Here is a 22,764-nt window from a genome sequence, read left to right on the forward strand (position 1 = left end):
TAGTTTTCAATCAGTACAATTTTTATTGCTTCCAAGTGGACAGCACATTACAAAAAGAATAATTCATAAGGCAGTCGGTAAACTGGTACATTATATTCGCACTTGATCAAATGAGTGATATGCACAACTAGAAGGTCAAACATGGCCATGTCAGTCTGTTCATCACATATGGCTTCTTTGATGGACTACATATAGGCTACACTAAGAGCATTCCCAAAATACACACTTCGGCTGGGAATGTTTAGTTCCAACAACATAACGTATACGCTCATTCAGTATATTTGTGTTCAGCTTCTCAGAAGTCTGATCCGAAATCTACTAAACGGCAGATTGTGAGTGAAGGCTAGACCCAAATAACGTGATCATGATATACATAAACACGTTTCAGTACAATACTCAATGGATTTAATTTAATCAAAAGTCTGCATGCTGACGCTGGATCAGTCTTTGGCTTGTCCTGTCCTGATAAACCGAATTAAACGTTGATAAAGAGTTGATCCTAAATCAGCATTATTGAGAAACAGGCTGTCAGTAATAAAATAAAGCCAAAATATTTAGCTATAACTCATGGTTGGAGACGGTATTGCAAGAATACAGTACACATCATCATCATGGTCTTTAGAACTTGTGCTTTCAAAATGGTTAGTTGGATAAATAATGTGCTCAACATTCAAGTGGGTAAAGATGGGAGAGCAATGTTGCTAGGCAATATGGCGTCCTCGGCGTTACAGCTGTGTAGCAGGCAAGTCTTGTATACGGACGATGGAAAGGTGTAGCGACTGTGGAAACGAGACAAAGCTACTAAGAATATCAACTTTTTCCTCAGATGTGATGTTCAATTTGTAAGAATAGCCTCTGGACAACTAAAATGAACTTGGTGTCAAGTGCTAACTGAACCTCTACAGGTTTCCTCCATACTGAGGAACATCACGTCTCGTGAACTTAGTTGTGACTTCTGAAAAGACGGTTTTTGTTTGGATGTTTCTCACGAACACGGCCGTGTTTTAACGCCACGAATTATACTGCAGAAGCAACGTGACTTCACTTATTCAGTTCGTAAAACTTACACATTTAACATTCTTCGTATCTGGCAATTTATTTATTTTTTTTTAAAATGCAGAAATCTATTAATAATTAATGACCGTCTATTAAAAATTCAGTACTTTTCACAAAAGGGCAGTCACACCTGGATACACAGTGATATATAGCGGTAGCTCATAAGTCTCTGAACCTATTTATTTAATTTTTTAAACAGTATACCGTCCTACCACTAGTTATAACCAAACATATTCTTTATTTTGGCTTTAAACATAACATCTGTCTGACAGATGCTTACAAGAAACAGGCATGGTTATCTGCTTTGACGGCAGCTGAGCATAACTACACACAGAGATGAGGAAAAGTGATCAGGAGAGGTGCTGACTCTGGAAGAAGACGAACAAAAGGACAACACTAGCGTGTTGGAAAGATGGACACTAACACAGAATCTAAGCAGACGCCCCTTACACTCTAGTGGGACTTATAATCAGGAAAGTATGCGAAGCATTGAGGCCGGTGTGGGATGTTGTACCGTGATTGCGATTAATTACTTTAAAAAAAAGTCATTTACTAACACACATTCGCGCCAAAAGCACCTGATTCAGGCCCTGCAGATTTCAGAAGCATGTTTACGCCGTCTGTGCCCTGATGAGCTGATTAGCATTAGGTAGCAGTTTGTGGGGTGAGAGACTATGATTTTTCATCTTACATGACAACAGTCTACAGTCATACCTGTAACACTCATACAGTCCACTAGATATAATAATAAACCAGAATTAATTATATATAGGTCTTAATTCATTTGAAGCCATTTTAACAGTTCCTTGGGGGTGAAAGAGGTGGAGCAGATGGAGTTCAAGGAACATCTGCTTTTGTAAACGTGTGAAGAACAGAGATTAGATCTGCAAATCCACTTGATAGACACGCTGCTGTTCAGGTGATGTACAGATCTGAGCTGCTGTGCTTTGCTGCCTCTGGACGAAACCCAGAAAAGGGAGCAATATAATGAGAGCAGAAATTCAGAGGGAAAAGAACAAGAGAGGAGAGAGAGAGACTGACGTCCTCCACAGTGTAATGATGAGCCTGGCGCTGAGGTTGTGCCAGCCAATCCCTGTGCCAGCGCTGCCAAGGCGTCCTGATGGAAAGAGTTACACAGTTTTCCTAGCTGTGAGCACTCGCACGATGGAGCCCACACCACCTACAGAGAGTGCCTACACACACAAAGCATTTCGGTTAACACCTAGTGAGAGTAAAAAGCATTTGATCCCTTGCTGATTTTGTTGATTTGCCCACTAATAAAGACATGATCATTCTATACTTTTAATGGTAAATGTATTCTAACATGGAGAGACAGAATATCAAAACGAAAATCCAGAAAATAACTTTAAAGAATATATATTAATTGATTTGTATTTCATTGAGGGGAAATAAGTATTTGATCCCCTAGTATGCATTAGGAGTTCTGGCTTTCGCAGACCAGTTAGACACTCCCAATCAACCTGTTACCTGAATTGAAGACACCTGTTCTAACTAATCACCTGTATGAAAGACACCTGTTCACAGAATCAGACAATCAGACAGATTCCAAACTCTCCAACATGGGGAAGACCAAAGAACTCTCTCAGGACCTCAGAGACAGGATTGTTGACCTGCACAAATCTGGAATGGGCTACAAAAACATTAGCAAGATGCTGGGTATTAAAGTAACAACCATTGGTGCAATTGTGAGAAAATTTAAGAAGTATAACATGACCATCAATAGACCTCGGTCTGGTGCTCCGCAGAAGATTTCACCTCGTGGGGTGGCAATGATCATGAGAACTGTGAGAAAATCGGCCTGCAACCACACAGCGGGAGTTAGTGAATGACCTCAAGGCAGCTGGGACCACAGTCACCAGGAAAACAATTGGCAACACTTTGCGCCGCAATGGATTAAAATCCTGCAGTGCCCGAAAGGTACCCCTGCTTAAGAAGGCACATGTGGAGGCCCGCCTAAAGTATGCCAAAGATGTACAAAGATTGGGAGAAGGTTCTGTGGTCAGACAAGACCAAAATTGAACTATTTGGCCTAAACTGTACTTGTCATGTGTGGAGGAAGAAAAATGCTGCCTATGACCCCAGGAAGCATTATGTTTTGGGGGTGGTTCTCTGCCAAGGGCACAGGGCTACTTCACCGCATCAGTGGGAAGATGGATGGAGCCATGTACCGTGCAGTCCTGAGGGACAACCTCCTCCCCTCTGCCAGGAAGTTGAAAACGGGCCATGGTTGGGTCTTCCAACATGACAATGACCCGAAGCATACAGCAAAGGCAACAAAGGAGTGGCTCAAGAAGAACCACATTAAGGTCATGGAGTGGCCCAGCCAGTCTCCGGACCTCAATCCAATCAAAAATCTATAGAGGGAGCTGAAGGTCCGAGTTGCCAAGCGACAGCCCACCAACCTTAATGATTTAGAGAGGATCTGCAAAGAAGAGTGGGCCAAAATTCCCCCTGATGTGTGTGCTAACCTTGTGGTTAACTACAACAAACGTCTGTCTGCTGTGCTTGCAAACAAAGGCTTTGCCACCAAGTATTAAGTGCTTTTGGCTAGAGGGATCAAATACTTATTTCCCTCAATGAAATACAAATCAATTAAAATATATTCTTTAAAGTTATTTTCTGGATTTTCGTTTTGATATTCTGTCTCTCCATGTTAGAATACATTTACCATTAAAAGTATAGAATGATCATGTCTTTATTAGTGGGCAAACCAACAAAATCAGCAAGGGATCAAATACTTTTTACTCTCACTGTGCATCACAGAACTTTAAAGGTCTTATACGGCTTGGAGTAATTACTGAGCTGTTGATGAATGTCTGAGTTGCTGATGACGCCATTAATGAGGCATCTCTGTCTGTCCATGAACAACTGCATTAGTCTTTGATCATGGTTTAAATTAATATCACACACTGGATATTTTTCTTAAAAAAACGAACCCTATTTTTAGATGAGCAATCCAGAATTACTGGTGCTTTTCATGAGAACGTATAAAAGTGAGTCAAGGCCAATTCATATCGAAAGCACTTCTAAAGAGTATTTAGTTGTGCTTTTAGTCTTTGCAGGACAGATCTGGTTCTATTTTAACTGAGGTTTCAATTCACATCAGCTCCTTAAGACGACACCCCCATTCATCCTGCAGTGTTCCTTTATTCACCATGTCTAATTTAATTAAGGTATGAGCATAAAGATCCATTCAAACCACATATTTATTGTGTAGCATAATCTACAACAGTGGTGTTCATCCAGAAGCCATGGGGGTACAAACTTTTGCACTCAATCGTAACTATAAAAATTACTTGTAATGTAACAAACTCAGCTTCAGCATTGTAAACACACACCCGCACCCGCACACACAGTACCTTCTCATGCCACTGGAGCAGCACCGCACTGCTGTTGTCTGATGGTCGTTCAAACCCTTTGTAGATGTACTTCATAAGCAAATCCACTTTCGTCTTATCCAGAGATTGTACCGCTTTCTCGATATCGCTAGTCTTAAAAGCAGCGAGGACTTTCAGTACCAGACCCTCAGCCCGGTCCTACAGACAGAGACAGACAGACCAAAGGTTAGCAAAAATGCCTGGTGTTAACATACCTATAACAAATAGAAACCCTTCAGCTAGTACACTGAACATTAGAAGGATATCGATCTCGCCAGGAGGTTTAGTATTTACAGTGGTGCTTGAAAGTTTGTGAACCTTTTCGAATTTTCTATACTTCTGCATAAATATGACCTAAAACATCATCAGATTTTCACACAAGTCCTAAAAGTAGATAAAGAGAACCCAGTTAAACTAATGAGAAAAATATTATACTTGGTCATTTATTTATTGAGGAAAATGATCCAATATTACATATCTGTGAGTGGCAAAAGTATGTGAACCTTTGCTTTCAGTATCTGGTGTGACCCCCTTGTGCAGCAATAACTGCAACTAAACGTTTGCGGTAACTGTTGATCAGTCCTGCACACCGGCTTGGAGGAATTTTAGCCCGTTCCTCCGTACAGAACAGCTTCAACTCTGGGATGTTGGTGGGTTTCCTCACATGAACTGCTCACTTCAGGTCCTTCCACAACATTTCCATTGGATTAAGGTCAGGACTTTGACTTGGCCATTCCAAAACATTAACTTTATTCTTCTTTAACCATTCTTTGGTAGAACGACTTGTGTGCTTAGGGTCGTTGTCTTGCTGCATGACCCACCTTCTCTTGAGATTCAGTTCATGGACAGATGTCCTGACATTTTCCTTTAGAATTCGCTGGTATAATTCAGAATTCATTGTTCCATCAATGACGGCAAGCCGTCCTGGCCCAGATGCAGCAAAACAGGCCCAAACCATGATACTACCACCACCATGTTTCACAGATGGGATAAGGTTCTTATGCTGGAATGCAGTGTTTTCCTTTCTCCAAACATAACACTTCTCATTTAAACCAAAAAGTTCTATTTTGGTCTCATCTGTCCACAAAACATTTTTCCAATAGCCTTCTGGCTTGTCCACGTGATCTTTAGCAAACTGCAGACGAGCAGCAATGTTCTTTTTGGAGAGCAGTGGCTTTCTCCTTGCAACCCTGCCATGCACACCATTGTTGTTCAGTGTTCTCCTGATGGTGGACTCATGAACATTAACATTAGCCAATGTGAGAGAGGCCTTCAGTTGCTTAGAAGTTACCCTGGGGTCCTTTGTGACCTCGTCGACTATTACATGCCTTGCTCTTGGAGTGATCTTTGTTGGTCGACCACTCCTGGAGAGGGTAACAATGGTTTTGAATTTCCTCCATTTGTACACAATCTGTCTGACTGTGGATTGGTGGAGTCCAAACTCTTTACAGATGGTTTTGTAACCTTTTCCAGCCTGATGAGCATCAACAACGCTTTGTCTGAGGTCCTCAGAAATCTCCTTTGTTCGTGCCATGATACACTTCCACAAACATGTGTTGTGAAGATCAGACTTTGATAGATCCCTGTTCTTTAAATAAAACAGGGTGCCCACTCACACCTGATTGTCATCCCATTGATTGAAAACACCTGACTCTAATTTCACCTTCAAATTAACTGCTAATCCTAGAGGTTCACATACTTTTGCCACTCACAGATATGTAATATTGGATCATTTCCCTCAATAAATAAATGACCAAGTATAATATTTTTGCCTCATTTGTTTAACTGGGTTCTCTTTACTTTTAGGACTTGTGTGAAAATCTGATGATGTTTTAGGTCATATTTATGCGGAAATATAGAAAATTCTAAAGGGTTCACAAACTTTCAAGCACCACTGTAAATGCATTTAAACGTTTATGAACTCATAACCTGATAACTCCAGAGATAGAGTGGACCGAGCAGTAGTTCAACACTGTTCATTTCACATAAACCACAGAGGGTATTAAATTTAAAAAAAAAAATTTCCTGAGTTAAGAAAATTACAAGGTGGCATATATCATATACACGACGATTCAAATTCATTACTTTTATAATAATAATAATAATAATAATAATGTTCTTTCTGGTGTCATTTAACTTGAGTGCACATTTCTAATGTCGTTGAAGAATGTTGTCTTCATGCAGGTTACGTCCAAATCCCAAATGATTTCTGTACCATTTTATATTTAGCCACGGAAAAAACAAATGATAGTGAGTGCCTGCTGCAAATGTTATCTTCTTACATGCCAGACCAAGTTTGTATACAATCTTGATTCCCTATTATATATTTAATAAAAAAATGGATACATCATTAAAAAAAAAAAAGTGTGAAAATTCCATAGTCGACATGCATTTAATCAGAGCCCTTTTCCTACGTCAAGGCACAAAGGCTTATTTGGATCTGAAATAAATCAAATGTGCATCTTTTTTTAGCTTAACATCATTCATTCATTCATTCACTCAAAGGCTGGATGAACGGAAAGAAGAGATGCAGGGTGTGTTGGGAAAAGAGTGCTGGAGATGGAATTGCCAGGTAGAAGGAAAAGAGAAAGACCAAAGATAAGGTTTATGGATGTCGTGAAGGAGGACATGAGGACGGATGGTGCAACAGAAAAAGATAGAGGACCGGATGAGATGGAGGGACATGAGCCGCTGTGGCGCCCCCTAACAGGAACAGCTGAAAGATGATTGATGATCATTCATTCATTCATTGGAAGCTGGAACTAATCCCAGCCGACTTCTGGCAAGACACAGGGATATACTCTGTGCAAGTCACTAATCTACCCATTCACACTCCTTTCACACCTATAAGCAATTTGGAGGAACCAGCAGACCATATCCGCATGTCTTTGGACTGCAAGAGGAAACCAGAGCACGTGGAAGAAACCCACACAGGCACGAGGAGAACATGCAAACTCCAGACAGAAAGCCCCAGTCGACTGGCAGGTTCAATACCAGAAGCTGCCTGCTGTGAGGCGACAGTGCCAACCCTCCACCACCCTTTGAAAAAAAACAACTTGGGTAGTATTCAAACAGAGAATGAAGTTCTCTCCCTCATGTTTAATCACACAGTCCGGCTCTGGTTCTGGGTTTTGACGGATCTCACCTTGACGTTCTGGTTCTTGGTGTTGATTGGTGGATTCTTCAGTGCAGCCTGCAGCGCCCCCATCAGGTTCCCTGTGCATGGTGTTAAGGAAGAAACTACTTTGACAGCATCATAACTATCACTATCTTATCTATATTGGGGAATATCTGAACATATAAAATATTTATGTTCTGTTAGGATCTGTCCATCACTGGTTCACTTTCTCAGCCTGGTTTGACTTGTGAAATATTACATTACATTAATGGCATTTACCAGATGCTCTTATCCAGAGTAACGTACAACATACCCAGAGCAACCTGGGGATAAGTTGGGGATTAGGTGCCACTTAAGGGTACTTTAACCATTCCTGCTGGTCCCACTCAAGGGCACTTTAACCATTCCTGCTGGTCCAGGGACTCGAACTGACAACCTTTTGGTCCCAAAACTGCTTCTTTCACCTTTCACAATCGATTCCACACAAACACAATACTATATTATTGGCTTCACTCTGTCTTATCTTCTTGGGTTAAGGGCACTTTAACCATTCCTGCTGGTCCAGGGACTCGAACTGGCAACCTTTTGGTCCCAAAGCTGCTTCTTTCACCTTTCACAATCGGTTCCACACAAACACAATACTATATTATTGGCTTCACTCTGTCTTATCTTCTTGGGTTAAGGGCACTTTAACCATTCCTGCTGGTCCAAGGACTCGAACTGGCAACCTTTTGGTCCCAACGCTGCTTCTTTCACCTTTCACAATCAATTCCACACAAACACAATACTATATTATTGGCTTCACTCTTTGTCTTATCTTCTTGGGTTAAGAGCACTTTAACCATTCCTGCTGGTCCAGGGACTCGAACTGACAACCTTTTGGTCCCAACACTGCTTCTTTCACCTTTCACAATCGATTCCACACAAACACAATACTATATTATTGGCTTCACTCTTTGTCTTATCTTCTTGGGTTAAGGGCACTTTAACCATTCCTGCTGGTCCAGGGACTCAAACTGGCAACCTTTTGGTCCCAAAGCTGTTTCTTTCACCTTTAGTAATAGATTTTCCACACAAACACAATACTATATTATTGGCTTCACTCTTTGTCTTATCTTCTTGGGTTAAGAGCACTTTAACCATTCCTGCTGGTCCAGGGACTCGAACTGACAACCTTTTGGTCCCAACACTGCTTCTTTCACCTTTCACAATCGATTCCACACAAACACAATACTATATTATTGGCTTCACTCTTTGTCTTATCTTCTTGGGTTAAGGGCACTTTAACCATTCCTGCTGGTCCAGGGACTCAAACTGGCAACCTTTTGGTCCCAAAGCTGTTTCTTTCACCTTTAGTAATAGATTTTCCACACAAACACAATACTATATTATTGGCTTCACTCTTTGTCTTATCTTCTTGGGTTAAGAGCACTTTAACCATTCCTGCTGGTCCAGGGACTCGAACTGACAACCTTTTGGTCCCAACACTGCTTCTTTCACCTTTCACAATCGATTCCACACAAACACAATACTATATTATTGGCTTCACTCTTTGTCTTATCTTCTTGGGTTAAGGGCACTTTAACTATTCCTGCTGGTCCAGGGACTCGAACTGGCAACCTTTTGGTCCCAAAGCAGCTTCTTTCACCTTTCACAATCGATTCCACACAAACACAATACTATATTATTGGCTTCACTCTTTGTCTTATCTTCTTGGGTTAAGGGCACTTTAACCATTCCTGCTGGTCCAGGGACTCGAACTGACAACCTTTTGGTCCCAACGCTGCTTCTTTCACAATCGATTCCACACAAACACAATACTATATTATTGGCTTCACTCTTTGTCTTATCTTCTTGGGTTAAGGGCACTTTAACTATTCCTGCTGGTCCAGGGACTCGAACTGGCAACCTTTTGGTCCCAAAGCAGCTTCTTTCACCTTTCACAATCGATTCCACACAAACACAATACTATATTATTGGCTTCACTCTTTGTCTTATCTTCTTGGGTTAAGGGCACTTTAACCATTCCTGCTGGTCCAGGGACTCGAACTGACAACTTTTTGGTCCCAACGCTGCTTCTTTCACCTTTCACAATCGATTCCACACAAACACAATACTATATTATTGGCTTCACTCTGTCTTATCTTCTTGGGTTAAGGGCACTTTAACCATTCCTGCTGTTCCAGGGACTCGAACTGACAACCTTTTGGTTCCAAAGCTGTTTCTTTCACCTTTAGTAATAGATTTTCCACACAAACACAATACTATATTATTGGCTTCACTCTTTGTCTTATCTTCTTGGGTTAAGGGCACTTTAACCATTCCTGCTGGTCCAGGGACTCAAACTGGCAACCTTTTGGTCCCAAAGCTGCTTCTTTCACCTTTCACAATCGATTCCACACAAACACAATACTATATTATTGGCTTCACTCTTTGCCTTATCTTCTTGGGTTAAGGGCACTTTAACTATTCCTGCTGGTCCAGGGACTCGAACTGGCAACCTTTTGGTCCCAAAGCAGCTTCTTTCACCTTTAGTAATCGATTCCACACAAACACAATACTATATTATTGGCTTCACTCTTTGTCTTATCTTCTTGGGTTAAGGGCACTTTAACCATTCCTGCTGGTCCAGGGACTCAAACTGGCAACCTTTTGGTCCCAAAGCAGCTTCTTTCACCTTTCACAATCGATTCCACACAAACACAATACTATATTATTGGCTTCACTCTTTGTCTTATCTTCTTGGGTTAAGGGCACTTTAACTATTCCTGCTGGTCCAGGGACTCGAACTGGCAACCTTTTGGTCCCAAAGCAGCTTCTTTCACCTTTCACAATCGATTCCACACAAACACAATACTATATTATTGGCTTCACTCTTTGCCTTATCTTCTTGGGTTAAGGGCACTTTAACCATTCCTGCTGGTCCAGGGACTCGAACTGACAACCTTCTGGTCCCAAAGCTGCTTCTTTCACCTTTAGTAATCGATTCCCCACGTAAACACAATACTATATTATTGGCTTCACTCTTTGTCTTATCTTCTTGAATCGGAATAAATATTTTCAGATACAGGAAATATGTTCAAGGCCAAAAATTAAACGTTTGCCACTTCCCTTCTTACCCCAAATACAATTAATGCCTAAACTGATTACACAGATACTCATATTTCCATGTGCTAAACTTGTTTTAGGACATCATAATTACTAATATTTACTGTGCTGCAACCATATAAACAAGACAAAAGTCGTTCTGAAACATGAACTGATGATCTTTCACTTGTTTGTCATAAACACCAAGGTAACAGCGACTACTGGAAGTCGAGTCCCAAATACAATCCTTTTACACTATATAGTACACTACCTAGACTGTATAACGCTCCTGTGACGTCATATACCAAGTGCTCTGATGTAGGGAGTAAGGTGCTGTTTAAGATTCAGCCGGCGTAACAAATGAATGAGAGCTAACCACACCCATTACATTTCCTGAGGCGTTTCATGCACGGCTTAATAACCAGCAAAACATAAAACACTAACTTAAAATAGCACAGCCAAAACATAACCGAAATCCAAGTGAGAATATCTGACAAAACATAAAAATATAAAGGATATTGTCTGATAAGGGAATCGACCTCGGCCTCGTCCGGACCCAGTTGATTATCTCCGCCTTTTTCTTCTTCGTCCACAAACTTGTTCTCGTCATATTCATCTATATCAACCTTTCTGAAGCGGCCCAGTTCCGTGTTCTTGGACATGTTTAAATATCGTGTGAAGTTATTGTTGTTATTATAGGAAAAAAGAAAGAATAGCCCGAGCAACCCGGTACTTTTCAGGAAGCAAGCGATTCTTCCACAGTCACTTCCGCATAGAGCGCCCTCAAGCGGTGCATGACCATCCGGGTTCTAGTTCATTGTAATGCATAAACCCGACCACGAGGTGGCAGTGTGTAGCTTTCTACGTGAAAACTCGACACAGCGACAAAGCATAAGGAGTCAAGTTTGGGAATCAGATTCAGTCGAGTCGATAACAGGAGTCGGTTCCACACGTTTTCTGTCAGTCGGCAAGAATGAACATCATGAATATTAAGCTATTCATAAAACATAACCTAATATATTACCATTTAAACAATCACGCATTGTGCCATCAGTGCTATAATGCTATATAGCACAGACAAGGGTGTAGGTTTGGTATTAACATTAGTGGGGACATAAACCCAATGCCAACCCCCAGTGGTGCCAACTTCAGGTCAACATTAGACGGTCACAATATTTTGCGCCGTTGTGTTCCACCAGGGCGGCACGGTGGTGAAATGGTTCACAGCAAAAAGGTCCTGGGTTCGAGCCCAGCGACTGGCGAGGGCCTTTCTGTGTGGAGTTTGCATGTTCTTCGCGTGTCCGCGTGGGTTTCCTCCGGGTGCTCCGGTTTCCCCCACAGTCCAAAGACATGCAGGTTAGGTTAACTGGTGACTCTAAATTGACCGTAGGTGTGAATGTGAGTGTGAATGGTTGTCTGTGTCTATGTGTCAGCCCTGTGATGACCTGGCGACTTGTCCAGGGTGTACCCCGCCTTTCGCCCGTAGTCAGCTGGGATAGGCTCCAGCTTGCCTGCGACCCTGTAGAACAGGATAAAGCGGCTACAGATAATGGATGGATGGATGTGTTCCACCAAAAGAGTATCCATCATCTCTGCAAAGTCCAGACTTTTAAAATTTGAAGTTCAATAAGCTAAAGAAATAAAACAAATCAAACAAAACCACTCACAACAAAAACAATAAATAAAATACAATCTATGGCTCTTAAAAATTGCACTTAAGTAAATATTAACTTGGCACAGGGTAATAAAGACATTCTTTTCTTCACAGGCAACATTCTGCCAATCCAGTTTCTCAAAGATTAGTACCCAGATAAACAAAGTTCAAAATAACAACGCATTGCCAGCTGTCATTTTGGATAAAAGTAACAACAATTAGAACAAGATAACATGTAGGCAAGGGCGTAAGTTTGGTATAAACATTGGTGGGGACATAAACCAACCCCCAGTGGCACCAACTTCAGGTCAACATTAGAGGGTCACAATATTTTGCTCCGTTGTGTTCCACCAAAAGAGTATCCATCATCTCTCCAAAGTCCAGACTTTTAAAATTTGAAGTTCAGAACTGTAGTCTCATCTCATCTCATTATCTCTAGCCGCTTTATCCTGTTCTACAGGGTCGCAGGCAAGCTGGAGCCTATCCCAGCTGACTATGGGCGAAAGGCGGGGTACACCCTGGACAAGTCATCACAGGGCTGACACATAGACACAGACAACCATTCACACTCACATTCACACCTACGGTCAATTTAGAGTCACCAGTTAACCTAACCTGCATGTCTTTGGACTGTGGGGGAAACCGGAGCACCCGGAGGAAACCCACGCGGACACAGGGAGAACATGCAAACTCCACACAGAAAGGCCCTCACCGGCCACAGGGCTCGAACCCGGACCTTCTTGCTGTGAGGCAACAGCGCTAACCACTATACCACCGTGCCGCCCCCATAATAATAATAATAATAATAATATGTAATTCATTTGATTAATTGCAAATCTTGCATGTGATGATTAACTCATTCTACCAATTTGCAAATGTGTTTTACAAGCGAATAACGCATGAACTGTCAGGAGGGAGTAATTTCCTTTTCCTCATAAATAGAAGTAAAACACATAGTCAGGGAGTATGTAACCTACTTTGCAAAATTTGCCAAGTGTGGTTTCTCAGTATTAACCCTTTATTTGCATCCCAAACAAATTATTTTTACTTGTTGTTATGTCAGCAATCACCATTTTCACCAAAAAAGGAAATGCTAAATATCGCATGTAAAAACGTAAAAAAAACCAACCATATATCCATATCACTTAAGTCCATTATAACATCTGTATTTTTTTTAAATTACCCGTTTACTAACTTTATGTGAATAGAAATCATATATTTACATGACATTATACAATTATTTACAATATTTTACACTATTGCTACAGAACTTGAGAATATTTATAGCTTATCTATATTCCAGTTCTCAACTCACAATCTCTCATTTCAGAAATTTCTGTGATACATTTATTACTAAGCCGCTAGCAGTTTCTGTTTTTTTTTAAATGTCCAAACTACATCAAGAAGTAACACTTTGCCTAAGGATTCAAACACAAAACACAAAGATAAAAGCAGTTATTGGTAACACATATTATGACCAGAAATAAAGCAGAACGAGGATTTTCTAAGAGCAGGCTTATTAAGCTATCTTCAAATGTGTCCACATGTTTATGATGCAATGAACTCTTCATCATTTGATATTCCATATTAATGAATAAGTAAAAAACGAATGATACTTCTAATTCAAAATATTATATTTGACATGTGCAGGTTTCAAATTTTGTCTTATAAAATCTTTTATTGGGTGGCACGGTGGTGTAGTGGTTAGCGCTGTTGCCTCACAGCAAGAAGGTCCGGGTTCGAGCCCCGTGGCCGACGAGGGCCTTTCTGTGTGGAGTTTGCATGTTCTCCCCGTGTCCGCGTGGGTTTCCTCCGGGTGCTCCGGTTTCCCCCACAGTCCAAAGACATGCAGGTTAGGTTAACTGGTGACTCTAAATTGACCGTAGGTGTGAATGTGAGTGTGAATGGTTGTCTGTGTCTATGTGTCAGTCCTGTGATGACCTGGCAACTTGTCCAGGGTGTACCCCGCCTTTCGCCCGTAGTCAGCTGGGATAGGCTCCAGCTTGCCTGCGACCCTGTAGGACAGGATAAAGCAGCTAGAGATAATGAGATGAGAATGAAAATCTTTTATTCAAATAAGGAATCACTTACCCCAGCTTTTTATTGAAGAGTTGGTTTGTGGACACATTGTTATTAAGCATGAGCATATTAGCACAAAGCATATTTACAGGATAGGTGCAAGGATGAAGAATCTGTTGTGGTTGTGTATGGAGAGTGCATAGACAGATAAGCATCAGACATTTCAGTAACTCTATAACTAACAGGTTCACTAGTAATCTACAGTTTGTAAGAAAGAGTTATATTCTTAATTATGGCAGACATCTGAGACAAGCATGCAAACATACAGATAGGCAAAGATCGACACACAAAGAAGTGACTAACTTGCTGAAATATTTTTGCAACAAATCTCACAGAGTTATGGGATCCCAACAGAAAACCAGTCACCTGGTTAAACACTTTTTTTCATCAATCTTGAAACAAACATACTTTTAGATAAAGAATCTATAGAGTAACAAACTCCTAAAAGTAAAAAGTGATGTCAGGTGAATAGACTGAGCAGCACACCACACCACCTCTGAGGTTCGAACTGATCCCACTCAGTAGTTTAGGTCCTTTTAGGGTTAAATGGGTATCTAATATATGAACCATGCTTTTGACCTGAGTAAAAAGGTTGTGTGCCACAAATAACACTTATTATGGATATAATAATTGCATATTAATGATGTAATACTTTTATACCAATTTCCTATAGTCAGAGGTGGACAAAATACGCAACTTCATTACTTAAGTCAAAGTACAGATCCCACTGGTCAAATATTACTCCGATACAAGTGAAAGTTGTCCAGTCAAATTTTTACTTAAGTTAAAGTACGGAAGTACTTACTTTTAAAAACACTTAAGTATTAAAAGTACATTTTCTGTCAACACATTGTATTATTGCCACAACGCTTATAATACCTCATGCCTCTGAAGCAACCTACTGGATTATTTTGTGAATTCACAAAACGAACACGTGCTGTGTCATCATGGTGGTTTAACGTTAAGCTAGCTAGTCAGTGACACTCCACACTCCACATGCTAGCAAACGCTTTTCAAACTCAAAATCATATTGGGTAGCTAACGCTACTAGAAAGGAAAGATTTCTACATTCTGTATATTTGGCAAATATGTTTTAGTATATATGTTTTAGCATTCTGTTATGCTAAAACATATTTCTGAAAGGGGCGGCATAGTGGTGTAGTGGTTAGCACTGTCGCCTCACAGCAAGAAGGTCCGGGTTTGAGCCCCGTGGCCGGCGAGGGCCTTTCTGTGTGGAGTTTGCATGTTCTCCCCGTGTCCGCGTGGGTTTCCTCTGGGTGCTCCGGTTTCCCCCACAGTCCAAAGACATGCAGGTTAGGTTAACTGGTGACTCTAAATTGACCGTAGGTGTGAGTGTGAATGGTTGTCTGTGTCTATGTGTCAGCCCTGTGATGACCTGGCGACTTGTCCAGGGTGTACCCCGCCTTTCGCCTGTAGTCAGCTGGGATAGGCTCCAGCTTGCCTGCAACCCTGTAGAACAGGATAAAGCGTCTACAGATAATGAGATGAGATGAGATATTTCTGAAAGGACTTCAGATAAGCTAACATTATTCATTTTAGCGTAACTCCATTTTTACAAGCTAACTAACAGTGTCCAAGTTAACTAGCTGTGTGTTAATGTTAGCTGTGGACAAGGCTACGGCAACTTGGTGGGCACATCCATAGAAAGTCATTTGACTAACCAGACTAAATAGCTATTGCAACATTACCGCTAGCTCTAAAAGCACAGACAACTTCATTGCAAGCTTTCTCTTGGAATAAAATGTTTAAATCCCTCAATATTCTTCCGCAGGTTGGACAGCAAGTTTTTGTAGGTCTTGATGTGGTTCGTTTTAGGTAAACAAAGCAAACATTTAAAACGAAATGAATCTTTAATCCTTGCAGAAAACTGAAACATGGGTTCTAGTTATGGCCATGAGTGTGCGTACATTCTCTAGAAGAACCGCATCCTTCCAAGATCGTGTTTAAATAATGCTGCTGAGAAATCATTGAACTTGATTTTATCCAGTCTATGGACGTGACATGACCCTAGTGATTACTGATCAGCTATCTCAGTGTCACCAGCAAAAAAACCCATCACATTTTAGAAAAGAAAAGAAAAAACATCAACTTTCAAAGAAAGTTGTCCAGTCAAATTTTTACTTAAGTTAAAGTACTGAAGTACTTGCTTTTAAAAATACTTAAGTATTAAAAGTATATTTTCTGTCAGTGCATTGTTGTATTATTGACACAACGCTTACAAAACCTAATGCTGTTAACAAAGACAGAAATGTGAATTCACAAAATGAACACATGCTGTGCCATCATGGTGGTTTAACGTTAAGCTAGCTAGTCAGTGAAGCTCCACCTGCCATGCTAGAAAACTCTTTTCAAACCCAAAATCATATTGGGTAGCTAACATTACTAGAAAAGAAAGATTTCTACATTCTGTTTATTTGGCAAGATTATGCTAAAACATATTTCTAGAAGGACTTCAGATAAGATAACGTTATTCATGTTAGTGTAACTCCATGCTAACTAACAGTGTCCAAGTTAACTTGCTATGTGTTAACGTTAGCCGTGGACAAGGTGATGGCAACTTGGTGGGCAAATCCATAGAAAGTCATTTGACTAACCAGACTGCATAGCTATTGTAACGTTATCACTAGGTCTACGAGCACAGACAACTTCACTGCAAGCTTTCTCTTGGAATAAAACATTTACATACCTCAATATGCTTCCACAGGTCGGACAGCAAGTTTTTGTAGGCTGTGATGTGGTTCATTTTTGGCAAACAAAGCAAACAATTAAAACAAAACAAATCGATAATCCTTTCAGAAAACTGAAACATGGGCTCTAGCTATAGCCATGAGTGCGTGTGTGCGTTCTCCAGAAGAGCCACCTCCTTCCATTCTGCCATCAACTGATCGTGTTAAATAATGCTGCTGAGAAATCACTGAACTTGATTTTATCCAGTCTATGGACGTGACATGACCCTAGTGATTACTGATCAGCTGTCTCAGTGTCACCTGCGAAAAAACAATCATGTTTTAGAAAAGAAAAGAAACACATCCACTTTCAAAGCTGCTTCATAGTAATGAGTAATGAGGACCTCGACAGAAATGTAGTGGAGTGAAAAGTACGATTGTGGCAGCGGGGGCGTGCCCAAGCGTTGGTCTGTGAATGGAGGGCAGAGTCAGGGAAGATAAGTGGTGGAATCATTGCACCTGATGGGAATTAACCTGTGTTTGTGTGTCTTCCCCAGTGACCGTGCCCTTTAAAAGGAGAGGAGAGCAGAGAAAGGGAGCTCTCTCCCCAACCAGAACACTTGTGTGTGTGCGTGGCTGGGAATTGGAGAAAGCTTAAAAAATAAAGAGTTTGTTGGGAACTCAGTTCTGGCCTGCCGTGCTTCTGTGCACCTGGTCGAACACTATAGTGGTGCCGAAACCCGGGAAAGTGCAGAAGGGAACGGCCACATGGAGTCCTCCCCCTTCAAGGACCTGGTCCATGCCCTCGCCACGGCCCAACAGAGCCAGCACCAGGTGCTGATCGCCCTCTGGAAGGAGCAAGAACAACGCTTCGAAGCCCTGGTGCTGGCGCAACAGGAAGATCGCCAGGCGTTCCGGCACCTGCTTGCGTAGGCGGGGGCCCCGATCACCACCGCCGCGGACCCTCCCCACCTCACCCTAACGAAGATGGGTCCACAGGATGACCCCGAAGCCTTCCTCGTTCTTTTCGAGCAGGCAGTCGAGGCGTGGGGTTGGCTGGTGGAACAGCACGCGGTGCGCCTCCTCCCCCTGCTAGCAGGCAAGGCACAGCTGGCTGCGCTACAGCTCTCTGCCAACAGCCGGCTGGTCTACACGGACCTCCACAGGGCCGTATTCCAGCGCGTGGGTCGCACCCCGGAGCAGCAGCGGCAGCGCTTCCATGCGCTGCGCCTGGAGGAGGTTGGTCGGCCATTCGCGTTTGGCCAGCAACTCCGGGACGCCTGCCGGTGGTGGCTGAGGGCTGACAACCGCGACGCCGAAGCAATCATCGATCTGGTGGCGCTGGAGCAATTTCGTCGCCCAACTTCCTGAAGGAACCGCGGAGTGGGTCCAGTGCCATCGCCCAGGGTCGCTGGATCAGGCCATCAAACTGGCGGAGGACCATATGGCGGCCGATGGCAGGACAGCGTGTCTCCTCTTCTCCCCTCTCTCTCTCCCCCCTTCTGTTCCTCATCCTCGCCCCATTCCCCCACCACGGAGGCAGGGGCCAGCTCCACCCCAGCCGGCCCGCCGCACCCGTGGTGTCCTACCATTTCTGACTTCCATGTCTGTGTCTTCCCCCCCTCAGGTGAGTGAGCTCCGGAACACCGGTGCACAGAGAGAGCCTGGGCTGGTATGCTGGCACTGCGGGGAACCGGGGCACCTCCAGCATCAGTGCTTGGTGATGAAGGTGGGCGTGGTAGTCCAGATCCCCGACACGCCGGAGACTGCCCTCGATAGGGGTGGAGCGTATTGCATACCGGTGAGTATCCAAGGGGATACGTATCAGGCTTTGGTGGACTCTGGCTGTAATCAGACCTCAATCCACCAAAGCCTGGTGCAAGACGAGGCATTGGAAAGAGCACAGTTGGTGAAGGGGTTGTGTGTGCACGGGGATGTTCACAACTACCCTCTAGTGTCGGTCCACATTCTATTTCGAGGGGAGAAATTTAGAGTAAAGGCAGCGGTTAATCCTCGCCTTACCCACTCATTAATTTTGGGGACTGATTGGCTGGGATTTCGGGAATTAATGATGCACTTAGTGAAGAGTGGGGCCTGCCATAGTTCAGCGGGGGGAGGTCCCGGAGTGGCATTGGTGGGAGCTGCTGTCACAGAGCCGTCTACGTCATCACCGCGTCAGAGTGAGGAGCAGCAGGCTCCTCCTCCCTCTCTCGGGGATTCCCTCGCGGATTTCCCGTTAGAGCAGTCGCGAGACGAGACTCTGCGGCACACATTTGACCAAGTGAGAGTAATCGATGGTCAAACGCTCCAGCCAAACGCCACTCCATCCTTCCCCTATTTTTCCATTATTAAGGATAGATTATACCGAGTGACACAGTACACTCAGACTAAGGAACAAATAACCCAGCTTTTAATCCCAAAGAGCCACTGGGAATTTATATTCCAGGCGGCTCACTTTAATCCCATGGCCGGACATTCGGGGCAGGACAAGACACTACCCTGAATAATGGCCCAGTTCTATTGGCCAGGGATTTGCTGCGATGTCCGTAGGTGGTGTACGGCGTGCCCCGAATGCCAGTTAGTAAATCCCGCGGCCATTCCAAAAGCGCCTTTGTGCCCTCTGCCATTAATCGAGACCTTGTTCAAAAGAATTGGGATGGATCTCATAGGGCTATTAGATCAGTCAACACGAGGATATCGCTTTATTTTAGTTCTGGTGGACTATGCAATGCGATATCCGGAAGCAGTGCCTCTTCGCAATATCTCAGCATGTAATATTGCTGAAGCACTCTTCTGTGTCATCTCCCGGGTCGGAATCCCCAAAGAGATTCTGACTGATCAAGGCACTACATTTATGTCACGCACACTGCGTGAACTGTATGGGTTACTGGGAATTAAGCCTATCCGCACCAGCATTTATTACTCACAAACGGATAGTTTAGTTGAACGGTTTAATTGCACCCTCAAAAACATAATTAGAAAATTCGTAAGCGAGGATGCACGCAACTGGGATAAATAGCTCGAGCCCCTGTTATTCACAGTGCGAGAGGTCCCACAAGCCTCCACGGGGTTCTCCCCGTTCGAATTACTATACGGGTGTAAGCCGCGTAGCATTCTGGATGTGCTATGGGAAAATTGGGAGGAGGGACCTTCAACCAGTAAAAATGAAATTCAATAGGTTATTGACCTGCGCGCCAAACTCCACACACTCACGCACCTAACCCTGGAGAATTTGCGGCAGGCCCAAGAACGTCAAGTCCGTCTGTACTACAGGGGCATACGCCTTAGGGAATTCACACCAGGAGATAAAGTACTCGCGTTGTTGCCCATGTCGAGCTCTAAATTGATCGCCAGGTGGCAAGGACCCTTTGAGGTCATATGGCGAGTCGGGGACGTCGACTATGAGGTGAGGTGAACGGACAGGGGTGGGGCGTTACAGATATACCACCTCAACCTACTAAAACTTTGGAATGAGGAGGTCCCCGTGGCGTTGGTGTCAGTGGTTCCGGAGAAGGCGGCGCTGGGGCCGGAGGTTCAAAAAGGGAAATTGACATCGCCCACCTCTCTGGTCCCCTGTGGAGACCACCTCTCCCCGGCCCAGCTCACAGAGGTCGCCCAGTTGCAAACAGAATTTTCTGACATGTTCTCGCCCCTGCCCAGCCGCACCCACCTCATAGAACACCACATTGAGATGCCCCCGGGGGTAATAGTGCGCAGCCACCCTTACAGACTGCCTGAACACAAAAAAAAGGTGGTTCGGGAAGAACTCGAGGCCATGCTCGAAATGGGCATCATCGAGGAGTCCCACAGCGACTGGAGCAGCCTTGGTTCCCAAGGCCAACAGATCGGTCCGGTTCTGCATGGACTATAGGAAAGTCAACACAGTGTCTAAGTTTGATGTGTACCCAATGCCTCATATTGACGAGTTGCTCAATTGACTAGGCACAGCTTGTTTTTATTCGACACTGGATTTGACAAAGGGATATTGGCAGATCCCCTTGACTCCACTATCCCAAGAGAAAATGGCCTTTTCCACACCGTTTGGCTTACACCAGTTCGTCACACTTCCTTTTGGGCTGTTTGGGGCGCCTGCTATGTTCCAGCAGCTTATGGATAGGGTCCTCCGCCCCATGCCACCTACGCGGCCGCCTACTTGGATGATATTATTATTTATAGTAATGACTGGCCATGGCACGTGGAACACCTAAGGGCTGTCCTTAGGTCGCTGAGGCGAGCGGGTCTCACAGCTAACCCGAAGAAGTGTGCGATTGGGCGGGTGAAAGTACGGTATCTGGGTTTCCACTTGGACAATGGGCAGGTGTGTCCCTAAATTAATAAGACAGCAGCGATTGTGGCCTGCCCGAGGCCCAAAACCAAAAAGGGGGTGAGACAGTTCCTGGGGCTGGCTGGCTACTATTGTAGGGTTATACCTTGTTATTCAGACGTCACCAGCGCACTGACTGATCTCACTAAAAAGGGAGCACCAGATCCAGTCCAGTGGACGGAGCAATGCCAGCGGGCTTTCTCGTAGGTAAAGGCTGCACTGTGTGGGGGGCCACTGTTACACTCCCCTGACTTTTCTCTCCCCTTTATTTTGCAGATGGATGCATTGGACAGAGGGCTGGGGGCTGTTCTGTCCCAGGAGGTAGGAGGGGAGGACCACCCAGTGCTGTACATCAGCCGGAAGCTGTCGGTCCGCGAGGGCAGGTACAGCACGATTGAAAAGGAGTGCCTCGCCATCAAATGGGCGGTCCTTGCCCTCCGCTACTACCTGCTGGGGAGCCCTTTCACCCTCTGTTTGGACCACGCGCCCCTGCAGTGGCTCCACTGCATGAAGGATGCCAACGTGTGGATTACCCGTTGGTATCTGGCACTCCAGCCGTTTAAGTTCAAGGTGGTCCACAGGCCGGGGCCACAGATGGTCGTGGCGGATTTCCTCTCCTGTCAAGGGTGGGGGTGGGGGGGGAGTCGGTTACAGGCCGGATGGCTCCCCGGCCTGAGTCGGGCGGTGGGGGTATGTGGCAGTGGGGGTGTGGCCAAGCGTCGGTCTGTGAATGGAGGGCGGAGTCAGGGAAGGTAAGTGGTGTAATCATTGCACCTGATGGGAATTAACCTGTGTTTGTGTGTCTTCCCCAGTGACCGCGCCCTTTAAAAGGAGAGAGAGAGCAGGGAAAGGGGGCTCTCTTCCGACCAGAATGCATGTGTGTGTGCATGTGAGAGAGTGAATGACCTGAAAAGCCACATATATCTTTAAAAATAAAAGAGTTTCTGAGAACTCAGTTCTGGCCTGCCGTGCTTCTGTGCTCCACCCACCTTGGTCTGATTCTACACATACAGATCCAAACTTCTGCATTTTGGACAAATTTGGCTTTTTACCTGTCAGCATCTGGTAAGGGGTCTTCCCTGTTCGCTTATTAAAGCATCTGTTCCATACTGTAGCCGCCGTTTGGACAGCATAGTTCCCAAATGTCAAATGTCAGAATTCAAAACAAAGCTGCGTAGTTTTGAAGCCACAGAGAAGCTAACTGCAACAGAGTTCAGCGATAATGTGATGAAGACTGTGGCGAGAGCTGGGCGGGAGCCCGCCAAGTCAAGAGCACAGTACAGGAGCAATGAGGATGCTGACATTGTATGTTTCAAGTGTGGCATGAAGGGTCACCAAGTGAAAGCATGTCGGCGAAAGGC

General features: G+C 44.0%; 1 protein-coding gene across 1 annotated transcript; it reads right to left on the reverse strand.

The window, feature by feature from the left end:
* On the reverse strand, nucleotides 1-11,435 carry arpc5a (actin related protein 2/3 complex, subunit 5A). The gene is made up of 4 exons (XM_060944282.1): nucleotides 11,178-11,435; nucleotides 7,600-7,671; nucleotides 4,437-4,613; nucleotides 1-2,249 (listed from the first exon to the last, which is right to left on the reverse strand). Exons 1-4 carry the CDS (start codon nucleotides 11,319-11,321, stop codon nucleotides 2,187-2,189), a joined length of 456 nt encoding a protein of 151 aa, XP_060800265.1. The 5' UTR covers nucleotides 11,322-11,435; the 3' UTR covers nucleotides 1-2,186.
* Between the last annotated feature and the right edge of the window lie 11,329 nt (nucleotides 11,436-22,764).

This window comes from Neoarius graeffei, chromosome 17, assembly GCF_027579695.1.
Source record: "Neoarius graeffei isolate fNeoGra1 chromosome 17, fNeoGra1.pri, whole genome shotgun sequence".
Classification (NCBI taxonomy): domain Eukaryota; kingdom Metazoa; phylum Chordata; class Actinopteri; order Siluriformes; family Ariidae; genus Neoarius; species Neoarius graeffei.